At 36.7% G+C, this 12,389-nt stretch overlaps 5 protein-coding genes across 5 annotated transcripts; 4 read left to right on the plus strand and 1 right to left on the minus strand.

Moving 5' to 3' along the window:
- Positions 1-398: 398 nt before the first annotated feature.
- LOC113865807 (solute carrier family 25 member 44-like) lies at positions 399-2,824 on the minus strand. Its single transcript, XM_027500572.1, has one exon. It carries the CDS (start codon positions 1,526-1,528, stop codon positions 467-469), a length of 1,062 nt encoding a protein of 353 aa, XP_027356373.1. The 5' UTR covers positions 1,529-2,824; the 3' UTR covers positions 399-466.
- Positions 2,825-5,075: 2,251 nt separating this feature from the next.
- On the plus strand, positions 5,076-5,564 carry LOC113865487 (18.8 kDa class II heat shock protein-like). The gene has a single exon (XM_027500076.1). The coding sequence runs from the start codon at positions 5,076-5,078 to the stop codon at positions 5,562-5,564; it is 489 nt and encodes a 162-aa protein (XP_027355877.1).
- Positions 5,565-6,340: 776 nt separating this feature from the next.
- On the plus strand, positions 6,341-6,901 carry LOC113866241 (17.1 kDa class II heat shock protein-like). The gene has a single exon (XM_027501121.1). The coding sequence runs from the start codon at positions 6,341-6,343 to the stop codon at positions 6,899-6,901; it is 561 nt and encodes a 186-aa protein (XP_027356922.1).
- Positions 6,902-7,846: 945 nt separating this feature from the next.
- Positions 7,847-8,542, plus strand: LOC113865480 (17.9 kDa class II heat shock protein-like). Its single transcript, XM_027500067.1, has one exon. It carries the CDS (start codon positions 7,911-7,913, stop codon positions 8,379-8,381), a length of 471 nt encoding a protein of 156 aa, XP_027355868.1. The 5' UTR covers positions 7,847-7,910; the 3' UTR covers positions 8,382-8,542.
- Positions 8,543-10,624: 2,082 nt separating this feature from the next.
- Positions 10,625-12,307, plus strand: LOC113866242. Its single transcript, XM_027501122.1, has 6 exons — positions 10,625-11,036; positions 11,126-11,240; positions 11,494-11,678; positions 11,746-11,807; positions 11,892-12,041; positions 12,143-12,307. The coding sequence occupies exons 1-6, from the start codon at positions 10,625-10,627 to the stop codon at positions 12,305-12,307; spliced, it is 1,089 nt and encodes a 362-aa protein (XP_027356923.1).
- The last annotated feature ends 82 nt before the right edge of the window (positions 12,308-12,389 follow it).

Consider the following 12,389-nt stretch of genomic DNA (forward strand, 5'->3'; position numbering starts at 1 on the left):
TTCCCAAACATGATCTTACAATAATAGAGTAACGAGTATGAGCCAATATGAAATATAACAAACAAAAAGAAAATATATAACTTGAAGGAACGTTTAAATTTTCGGAAAGACTTCAAACATGGCCCTGGGATTCATGTCTCTAGTCTCTACGTCCTTTGCGAGCCGCAAGGGCCAGAGCCCCATTCATTCCATCCTCCAAAGTTAAGTAAACAAAGAGCATAACCCCTAAATTCTAAAAGACAAGTCTTAAACGATAAGTAAAAACTATAGGTATTGTATTTGGTAAATGACCTAGAGAAGAAGAACAAGAGTTGAATATACAAGCTCATCATCAATTCATCATATTGGTGATAACCGATGACTGATGAGGTAGACTGTAACAAACTAAAAATGTTCACGAAGAAAAATCCAAGTAATGAAAGAAAGGATCCTAATTCCTACACAATCTTGTAATAAGCTTGGCGTATCATGTGGTCAACTTGTCTTGACTCTTGGTAGACAAACGTTTCAAAAACTCATAAGTAGTAATCATAGTTGTTGCAGACATTGACATTGAAGCCCATCTTGGACCCAATCCTCTGTAACAAGCAAGCAAGCCACCTTCCTTTACCAAATTCCTAACAGTTTGCACAAAAGTTAAAGGCCTCCTTCGCCCATTCTCTTCTGTATCCAACACCTGCAACCTTGTCTTGATCGTGTCAAGAGGCATTGTCACAATTGCTGAGACCCCACTTGCCATAACCGCACTCAAACCTTGCACTGCCACCATCGCCTTGGAATCAGGCCTAAAAACACCACACCCATTACCCAAACTACTACTATTATTCTCATCCCTCTTACCCATATAGCAACCAAAAGCACCCCATATGAGCCTATGGACCATAGAGTATGAAGTCCACCATACCGCATTGGATGGTGCATAAGTCAATATAGAAATCCCAAATCCCCTATAAAACCCTCTTGGTCCATCAGCACACAGAATCTTCCTAAACGCATCGAGGCCATTTCTGTAATTCTCAGAATTAAGATTAGCAAGAATACTTTTGCTTCCACCACTACCTTGAACCATAAGTCTCTGACTTACAACATCAATTGGGGTCCAAACTAACTGTGCAGCCATAGCAGAAGTAACACCAGCAGCAGCATTAGCCACTGCAATAGCCGAGGTATCTGAAAACCCTAGTCCAAGAAAAGCAGTGCCAACGTTGCTTTTTGTGACTTCAAGGGAAGCCATGTAAAGTGCACGAGCAGGGATGGTTCCCATCAAAGAAGTACCAAAACCTTTATAGAAGCCTCTGAAGCCTTCGTAGCGCAAAATGGCACTAGACATGTTGAGGCAGGAGAATTGTGCCGAAGAAACTTGTTGTCGGGTTTTCAACACGACCATAGGATAAAGAGCAGCTGAAACACCGGAAAATAAGGCGGCGCCTAGGAAGAAAAACTTGGACTTATCGAGCATGTGCCAATCAATCTCTGCTGGTAGGTGAATTTCTGAAGCCGAATCATCCTCGGCTGCACTCAAACTCATCTTCGCCACTTTGGAGGAAACAAAAACCAAATAAAGAAAAAAAAAGGAATCAACTACAAACACCTAGCCTCACTACACGACACGCCTTTCTTTTCCCTTCTTCACAGATCACAATCACGTTGGAGGGTCCACTTACCAACTTGTTTTCACTCTGAATTTTGATGGGTAGGCTTTGTTTTAAAAAAAGGACAAATTTTTAATAGAAAGAAAAATACAGCGAAAGATGGAAGAAAAAAAGAAGGCAGGGATTGAAGATGTAAAGTTTATAGGTACTTAAGGAAGAAGGTTGGGGTGTCGTAGAGAGAGATTTGAGAAGAGGCGTGGATCAGCGTGAACGAATGAAACATTTCTTGGCACGAGAAGATGGGTGAGAGTGAAGGATAGGTCTTACCAGAGATGTCATGATGTTGTTGTTTGGGTTTGTTATCTCTTAATTAAGCAACTTTGAGGCTATGGTGTGGTGGGATAAGAGCTAAGAGCTAAAAACCTAATGGCGGCACAAGCGAAGAAGGAATGAAGAGAATTTTCAGAGGGTAGAGGGTGATGATAGGATACACAACACAGGGGTGTGTGGGAGAGACTAAGAGAGAGAGGGGCTAAAGTTGGGAAAGAAATGGGACAAGGTTATGGATTTGAGTGAGGGTTTTGCGGATCAAGGAAATAGGCACGTGTCCGTTCATGTCTCGGTCACTTTTCGGTTTTGAATATTTTTTCCTAGTACTACTCAAATGAAATTACCTTGTTTATTTATCAATTTCATTATCCATAATAACCTTTTAAAAAAACTTATAAAAAATACTAAAATTTTAAAAAATCAATCTGAAAGAAACATGTTAGAGAAATGAATTGATTTGTGGTGTATATGTGGGGTGGATGAGCTTGCTCGCCCACTCACAGGTCAAAAGTGACAGTGTTATTCCTCCATTAACCATTTAGCCGTGTGTAAAATGTTAATGAACTAACCTTTCAGGCTCAAGTTTTGATAAAACAATCGCATTATGATGGGGGACCAATGCACCATGGCCGAAGCCGCATCATCATTGCTGCAGTTTAGGCATCGGTGCTCTGTAGTTTTATACATTAATATCCTTCTTGAAATTTAAACAATTTTAAAGCACTTTCTTAGAAATTTTAATAACAAAATATATTGATCTAGATGTGCTCTTTGTTTTGATCAAATGTTGTCATTTTAATTACATGTGATTATAGTATCGGCAAAGGTTTTTTTTTTTCAAAAATAATTGTTTGATTAAGGAGCTAACAACAACAATAACAATATAAGTTTGCACACAAATATATGTTTACAAAAAAAAAAAAAAAACTATGAATAAAAGTACCCATGTAATCATCCAACCTCTCTCACACCTCTCTCGTGTTTTATTTACCATGGCGCTAGTTTTTCTTTTCACGGCATGTCTTAAAATGAATTTTAATAATAATAAATATTTATTTACTACTCATTTATTTATATTATAAAATTATTTTAGTTTTAAAATTCTATTATTAATAACTTTTGACGATATTTAATTTTGATTATCATAGTACTGGTTGAAAATAAATTATAGCTTAGAAATATCACTTCAAAAATATGACATAACACTCAATTTTAATTTCAAGTACGAAACAAATGCATATATAATAAAAAATTTCGTTATTATAATTATTTTAAATTGATACTTAATACTGTATATTATTATTTTAAAATAATTTTTATTTCTCCCAACATACAACCTTAAATTTTAATAATTAAATTAAAAATTACCATACAATTTTAATATGATAAATGCACATACTTGTTTATTTAATACTATATTTATAAAAGGATAATTATTAAAAAAATATGAAAGATATAGTAATTTGTTTTTTATTCTTTACCTGTTTTTATTTAATTTATAGACATACATCCTAAAAATATGTTTCAAATATAAAAAAAATACTTAAAAAGTACTCACTTGTAATAATACAAAAAACATTTTTTTAACAACATGTATGTGTATATGCATGATATTACGGTTTAGAAAATTTAAGTGACGAATTTTGTATATGATAAATACTGTTTTGTCATATTGTAAATTCGAATTTATGAGATAAATATTAAATAATTCTTTAATAAACATAAAAATAAATAGAAAATTAAAAATTTTGATTATTAAAACAGAATCTCAAAAATTGTGAAGAACATAAGGTTAGAACAAAAATATCTAATAAACAAAGCTTCCTACCATAGTTGCATAAAATAAAAAGGATACAACTTGCTATAAATAGCTGAAAAGATGCAAATCTAAAAAAAAAAAAAAAAACTAAGAAAAGATTTCAAAAAGTAAGTTTGAAAGAAAAAAATTTTAGATTGAATAAAAATTGATAAATTTAATAATACAAACAGTGATAATGTGAAAAGACTAAATAATTAGGAGATAAAGCAAGCAACTAAATAATAGTAATGTGAAAATACCATAGTATTAAACTAGTATAAATTTTAATAATTAAAAATTCTAAAAAATAAAACAAATCACTTTAGTATTCTTGCTTTGGAAGAAAATTTTATTCTTAAGGTAACTTCGGCCCATCTAATTTTTTTTATCACTTTTTATATTATAAATAATTACTATATTAATTGAAGATTTTAAGACTTCGATACATTTACATTAGATTAAATTATATCACTTGTAACTCATTCATTAAAATTTAATAATATTCGATTAGCTTATTATTAACAGTATTAAAAATATTATATTTAATATTAATTTTATAAAAAAATTAAGTTAATTGAGGCACAATAAACTTGATATTAATATTGAAATGAATGACCTTCTAAATATAATAATACACAATAACAAAAATATACATTCAATTATTTTATTAAATCATTTATTAATTAGTTTAGATGGCCAATTCCTACACACTTGGGGTTCTTCGGTACTGTTTCTTAAATCCAACAAAGCCCTAAGCAATTCTGATTGATAAAACCTTTTCTCCGCCAATATCATATCACTTTATTTATTTATTTATTTATTTCGAGAGTATACATACATCCAAGGGAGTGTTCATAAAACATTTTCTGAGCTCCAAAGTTTAGGACTGTAATTGTCCATTGTGACATACCGTAAGCCCATTTTACCCATCCAAGACCCAAATAAAGGAGGGGCATTCCCTATACAGTGGAAACCGAAGTTTTGCAATGCTGTGGCAAAATGGGTATTTCAGATTTCATCCCTTCAATTGTAAAATTCGACAGAATCTAAAAGAGGCCTTCAATCATTAAAAACAGGTAAATAAAATGTGGATGAATTTATTGTTAATTGGTTAAGATTTGGAAAAGAAACGAGATACCCAGAAGCTTCAACAGCCTTCTTCACCAGACAATTCTAGACCCCACTCTTTCTCCCCATTCCAGAACACTCAGGTACACTGTTATCTTCAAGCCCCTATAAATACTCACCAACCCAATTGCTCCATTCATCACATTTGATTGAACCTTATCAGCTGAAATACTACATTATATTTAATCTCTCAAACAAAACAATTACTCAGCAAAAATATTTACGGAATGGACTTGAGGAACGTGGGTTTGAATTCTCCTCTATTTTCCATCCTCGAAGACATGCTGGATTTCGCAGATGAACCTGAACTGGAGAAAGAGAAAGGAAAGAGCAACCCGTCGAGAGCTTACGTCCGAGATGCCAAAGCCATGGCGGCGACACCAGCTGACGTGGCGGAGTACCCAGATCGCTACGTGTTCGCGGTGGACATGCCGGGAATCAAGGCCGAAGAGATCAACGTGCAGGTCGAGAACGACAACGTTTTAGTAGTTACTGGGGAGAGAAAGCGTAACGAAGAGAACAAGGACGGTGGTGTGAAGTACTTGACCATGGAGAGAAGGGTTGGAAAGTTCATGAGAAAGTTCACTCTCCCTGATAATGCCAACATGGATAAAATATCTGCAGTTTCTCAGGACGGAGTACTCACTGTCACCGTCGAGAAGCTTCCACCACCGGAGCCTAAGAGAGCAAAGACCATTGAGGTCAAAGTTGCTTAACATTTTTTTCTGACCATCATTTTATTTGTGGTGTCACATGTTACGTTAAATGGTTGACGTGGTGATTATGCTTTATGTGGATACTTGTTGGTTAATGATATGCGTGTTCTTTAATAAAATGACTTGTGAGTTTTACGTTTTTGTTTTAAATTCCTTGTTTCTTATCCTTCTCGGCCTCGCCAAACGCAACAATATGATAATTGCAGAAAGTATCTGGTATTATGGATAACGATGAGAAAAAAAAATAATAGAGATTAAAAATATGAATAACGATGTTTAGAAAGAAAATGAAGAACACTATCGAAACATGTATCAAGTATTTCATCGTGTATTAAAGAATTTTTGATAAATATTATTGTATAATTTTTAATGTAATATAACATAATTTTAAATAAAAAAATTTGTTTTAATTTTTCTAATCAACATGTGGCGGCACTTGTTACCAAAATACCAAAATATAAAACAAAATAAATGATGTAATAATAAAAACGTTAAAAACATTTAAAGTGAAAATAAAACCTGGTTTTGGAAAGCAAAAGAAAAGGCAGAGGGTGCCACGTCTGAGTATGGTATGAAAGGGGGAGGCACGTAGAACTGAGGCATCCTTGGGAAGAACCACGTATCACTGATTCCAGCTAAAGCCACCGATACAGCACCATCCTCATCTACGACACGTGGAAATCCAGCTTTGCATTCAATACAATGTCATTGCCACCTCACGTAATTCACCTCTCTATATCTATAACTCGAGAAAAAAGGCGTTTTCAGAACCAAAAATGGATTTGAGGGGCATTGGGTTGGACCCTGCTCTGTTGGATTTCCTGCTCGACCACGTTGATTTCTCCGATGAAACTGACGCCAAGTCACACCACGCGCCGTCTCGAACCTACGTTCGAGACTCAAAGGCGATGGCGAGCACGCTGGCGGACATACTTGACTACCCAGACGCGTACAAGTTCGTGGTGGACATGCCGGGGCTGAAATCCGATCAAATAAAGGTTCACGTGGAGGACGACGCGCTGGTGGTGAGTGGAGAGAGGAGAAGGGACAAAGATAAAGACCACAAAGATGGCGTCAAGTACCTTCGAATGGAAAGGAGACAAGGGAAGTTCCTGAAGAAGTTCGAGCTTCCTTGCAATGCCAACCCTGATGAAATCTCTGCATGCTATCTCGATGGTGTTCTCACTGTCACTGTCCATAAGAAACCCCCTCCCGAGCCCAAGAAGCCCAAGATCATTCAGGTCCAAGTCACTTCCCCCGAAGCCCAAAACCAGCCCGTGCCTCAGCCCCATGCACCAACCCAAGATGGAGGACAAGACCCCCAGCCCCAGGAGTGATTTCCGTTGTGCCAGCTCAGCTGTTTCTCCTTATCCTTATGTCTGTATCATCGTCGTGTCATTGTGTTGATGTATTTTCATTCTTCGTTTCGTACATGTCTGATACGTGCTACAACTTGTACACCCTACTCTCTGTTTTTCACGTTTATTCAGTAATGTAACTGTTGCTCCAACTCGTTTCTCTATTAGACGGAAATAAATATGATATGTTTCGAATGCCTTAATCCTTTACAATCATTATCTATTCCCGTGTTAATTGTTACTAATCTCCGCAGACTAAAAATTATTTAATTTTTCTAGGTCTACTGGAGAAGGACTATTCATTTAGTCGTAATCTGGTAATAGCCTGCCAGAAAATGGCCCAGCTCGCCCTTTAAAGTGAGTTAAATAAATTTTCTAGCCGATTCACCCAAATTAACATAAAAATAGATTAAAAAAAAGTATATATTTAGTAATATTTTATATTAATAAATAATTATATTTTATTTTTAAAAATGGGCTGACGGGCTTATTGATCAAACGGGCCAGTGGATGCAGTACTTTTAGCCCTGTCCACCCGTTGGGCCTAACATTCCTAGGAGTGGGTAGGACAATGCCCATAGTTCTACTTGTGGTCTTGCTTGGGGCCTGTATTTTCAGATTCAGGCCTTACATATTTTGTGAGGCAATTTTTCAGATCGAACAATCTAAATAGGCCCAACAAAAAGAGTAAAAAATTTTGGACAAAAAAGGAAAATGAAAAGCAAAACCAGCGACAGTTCTGGAGCCTACTAGAACCGTTACCGGGATTTTGAAAAAAAAACAAAGAAAGAAGTATTATTGGAATTAGAAAACGAAGATTGTGGAACATACTAGACATTCTTTGTAACTCTGGAAGCTCCCATTCTATTCCTCGATCTCTCACCTTTATAAATTCTTAAAACTCATACACATCTAAGCACCGAATCGAAGCTATCAAAAACAAATCACATTACACACGCTAGTCTCCGAAAGAGAAGAAAAGAAGGAAATGGATTTGAGGTTGATGGGTTTGGACGCTCCATTACTCCAGACTCTGCAACACATGATGGATATGTCAGATGACACTGAGAAGAGCTCTCATGCTCCCACCAGAGCATACGTGCGCGATGCAAAGGCAATGGCGGCTACTCCTGCTGACGTCAAGGAGTACCCCAACTCTTACGTGTTCGTGATCGACATGCCCGGGTTGAAATCTGGGGACATCAAGGTTCAGGTCGAAGACGACAACGTGCTTCTTATAAGCGGTGAGAGGAAGAGGGAAGAAGAGAAAGAAGGGTCTAAGTATTTGAGGATGGAGAGAAGGGTTGGTAAGTTCATGCGCAAGTTTGTGCTTCCTGAGAATGCTAACACTGATGCCATCTCTGCTACCTGCCAAGACGGTGTGCTTACTGTTACTGTTAACAAGTTGCCTCCACCTGAGCCTAAGAAGCCCAAGACTGTTGAGGTTAAGGTTGCTTGAGATTGTGGAATTTGAATTACACTGCAACCAACGTGAGCAGAGAAGCTATCTCTGGTTTCGTGTTTTGTTTTTGTGGCATTGTTTTTTTTCCTTTCCTTCCATGCCTTTGGTTGTAGTACGATCTCTGATATAATGCATACTTTGTTATGAATTTTACTTTAATTTCCTCAGTTCGTTTGTGTCGTGCTTTCTAGCTTTGACTGTACCTTGGCTTTGTGCATCTTTTGCTAGTCACGTATAATGATGCATCTTCTCAAGTAGTGTGGAACATCGTCTAGACAGAACGCTGTCATTTTTTTTACCTATGCTCGGGAAAATAAAATAGTTAAAAAAAAATGAATAAAATGGTTTCTAAATTCATGGAGGACGATCCCCACTTAGTAATAGTATTTGAGTGTATTATGATCAACGGTTTAGCATCCTTTTCATTTGTTAATTGTTCAGTCTGGAATTGTATAATCGAAAAAGTTTTTGGTTGGGGCATTGACCCCCTAATGGAGTAAAAAACTAATCACGATTTTACCTTTGTGTATATTTTTGGATTTTGGATTTTAAGATCTGTAATACTTGAAAGTTGCTTTGATTAAATAAGTGAATTATTGTTTTAAAGGTTATCTTTAGATTGAACGAAGGAGATGAAATGAGAAAAGGAGTGGAAATTAATGAAATGCTGTTTTCATTGTAAACATTGATAAAATAAAGATGGAACTAAATGAAATTTAACGGAATCAAAGTTATTAAATAAAAAAATTAAAGGAAGTACTACAAAAACAGAAGCACTAAAACTTCACTAGTATGATATGCATTTCCACCTTTGTTTATGAAGTCTCATTAATAGTATAAATCAAGTGGTGGATCATTAAAAGTGCGGAATTTTATGACCCTTATGTACGGAATTATCGTCTATTTGATTTGAGGCTTTTGTGTAAAGGGCAAATTGGAGAATGGTGAATGGGACCCTAAAATGGGATGACGGGAAGCACTCTTTGTGGGACCCTTTTTACATGGGGCCAGACATATTTTTCTTTTATGGAGCCTACTAGAAATTTGGGAATTATGAAGCGAACATGCTGGAACTTCCTAGGCTTTCTCTGTGTCTCTGGAATCTCCCATTGATGAACACACGGATGACTGATGACACTGACTCCCACATACGTGCGCAATGCAAGGGCAATGGCAGCTAGCTATATATGTTCTCGTATTTTGAGTATGCCAATAGTTTGTATCTTTCCGCCTATGCTTTTGGTTGTGATGTGTAATTTGATCATATGGGTAATGTGATGCAATTTCCTTATACGCACCTTTGTTACAGAAAAATGAATAATCGCCATGTGCCTCTCTTTTGCTACTGATAGGCATGAATCATTACAATCTTGGATTCCGTATAACCACATTGGATAACACATATGGAACATTTTTTAAGCTCAAATAAGACACAACTCCATATCAGTTTTAAATAACACACGGTATGCACAAATTGAAATTATGAAAATTATTTTTCACTTCCATTTCCTGACCATGCAATAATGCTGGATATGAAATCACTAATCCATTTTTAAATGATTCTACGAGTTCATTCGCAAAGTAGACAACCATATCAGGTTTGCTAAATTTTGCATATCCAGTTCAATTAGTGGAAATTAATAGATGCTAATGATAGTAAAGAAAATGACTTTCAACCCTCACTTGTAACATAACCCACAACTTCAAGTGTGCATGCATTTCCAGGGAATTCCAAATGTTCCTGCCAAAAGTAACAATAATTTTCAAGAAACCCTCCATAGGTCAGAAGCACAAAAGTAACCAGGACCTACAGAAAGCAGGCTTTGTACTTCTGCCACTCGGAAACGCAATCTTGTTTGTCCTAGCGACCCTTCATGAACTTCTCCGCGTGCCACCTTCGAAAATGGACTAACTCACCTCCCATCCTGGTTCAGGACTAAGGGCGTGTTTGGTGCAAATCAAATTCTTCCTAAAAAGTGTGACTTCATCATGTCCGTTGAAAAGCCCAACCGAACCGACTTCAAATATTCCAACGGTCGATAACTGCCACTCGCGCCTCTTTCTCCCTTGTGTATATATATGATCCATTCCGACATGCCTTTCACAGTTTTTATCGTTGTCTCAAATCACCAACGAATCGTGGCGGCGCTGTCTCTTTGGCGCCGCTACTCCCATCACCACACACACACGCATTTCCATTTTCACCGCCCCAAACCGCAACAAGTTTTGGAGGTGTGGTGATGGATAACGCGGGGTTTGTTCCGTCTCATGACACCAACATTTTCGATTGGAGCAACGCCACACTTGCCCACTTTACTACAAATGATGCACCCAATTCACTGTCCCAACAACAAAATACTCCTTATGGACTTGAACCCTTTATGGACCCAATCATCCCACAGGGTAATCTTCCCTTTGCGGATCCCATCATCCAACAAGGTAACGTTCCCTTTATGGATCCAATGGTCCAAGATCACTTCATGCACAATAATGGAGGAACAGGGAACTTTCTAGAGGGTCCATCGTTGCATGACCCTGAAAATGAGACTTTGGAGTTCAACGAAGTGTTACCACTTTCGCATTGGCCCCAATCACCAGCCCCATTCTTTTGCAGTTGCTGTCATGTTTTGAGAGAAATAATTCACACCAATGGTAAGCACGTTTTGAATTGCATGATCAAATTTAATACATTTCACCATAATTTTTACTCTTTTCATTCTCTTAAATTTGATGTATCTTAGGTACAAATTTTCAAAAGCTTGAGATTCATGGAACGCTCGGCTTGATTACCCATGCAATTCACCGTCAAAATATCACCGGTGCTGGTCCTAATAACGTTCAATATGAAATGATTGAGTACGTTCTAATTTAACTTCGAATTTTTGGTACCACTTTTTCTTCAACCGTATTTGCATGTCATGTCGCTCGACGAGTTCAACTGTCACAGTATCATAACTCGAGCGCTTTTATCTAAAACAAAATTTTATTGTTATTTTTTAGTTTAATAATAATTAAATTCAGGTATCTAAATAAATTTCTTGCATTCAAAGGTGTTGGCTATTGGTATTTTAGTGTTTATTTCTAAATCTTCCTTGCTTTCTTTTTTCAGCTTTTGCTACAGAAACCCAGATGAAATTAGGACTTTCCTAATAAATTACTGCGCACAGCAAGCTTCATCAGGGTACGTTATTATGCAAGATCCATTGTCTACCTATTATGAGGCCCTCTGCACGGGACTGGACTGGACTGAAGATTTAAGTGATGAATGCATCGATTTGAATCCTAATAATTCAGGTTGGTTTATAATTTAAAAACAGTATCAAAATATGTATTATGCTGATTTCAATGGTTATGTTTGTAGCAAATGAGATGGAGCAAGAGGCTGAGAATGGAACGGGTACTAAAATTTCGCTGGCGTCACAGGTTATACTTTTTATTCTTTAAAGAAGTGTTTGTTTTATTCCTTTTTTGAAAATCTATTTACTGACTTTGATTGTCTTTGGGTAGAGGGAGAGAGCAGGGAGGATGGAATTGAGTGATTTCAGCGATTACTTTCATCTACCAATTGAGGAAGCATCGAGACAAGTGAGTTTATGCCCGACGGTGGTGAAGAAAATATGCCGCAGGGCAAAATTAAAACGATGGCCTTATAGAAAGGTTGAGTGATTCGGTTACTATGATATTTGATTTGGTATGGATATTGAATGTGTGTGGTCGTTTGATGATGAGGATGTATGAATGTATGTATGTTGTTTCAGGTGAAAAGCATTACGAAGCAGATCGGATTACTGAGAAGAGCACTTGGGTCAGAAGATGCAGTGTCAAGGGCAAGAACTCAAGAGGAAATTAACAGACTTGTACAGCAAATGATTCGCCATTGTGGTGGAGTTCTCCCAACAGCAATAGATATCAACCGATTGTAATTGTTATGCATGGAGCGGAAGTACCTTGTACCTTATTATTTTTATTGTTTTGTATAAATGACTGTTGTTTATGTAAGTGGAC

The sequence above is a fragment of the Abrus precatorius genome, unplaced genomic scaffold (genome assembly GCF_003935025.1).
Source record: "Abrus precatorius isolate BTA unplaced genomic scaffold, Abrus_2018 Scaffold4, whole genome shotgun sequence".
In the NCBI taxonomy this organism is placed as follows: domain Eukaryota; kingdom Viridiplantae; phylum Streptophyta; class Magnoliopsida; order Fabales; family Fabaceae; genus Abrus; species Abrus precatorius.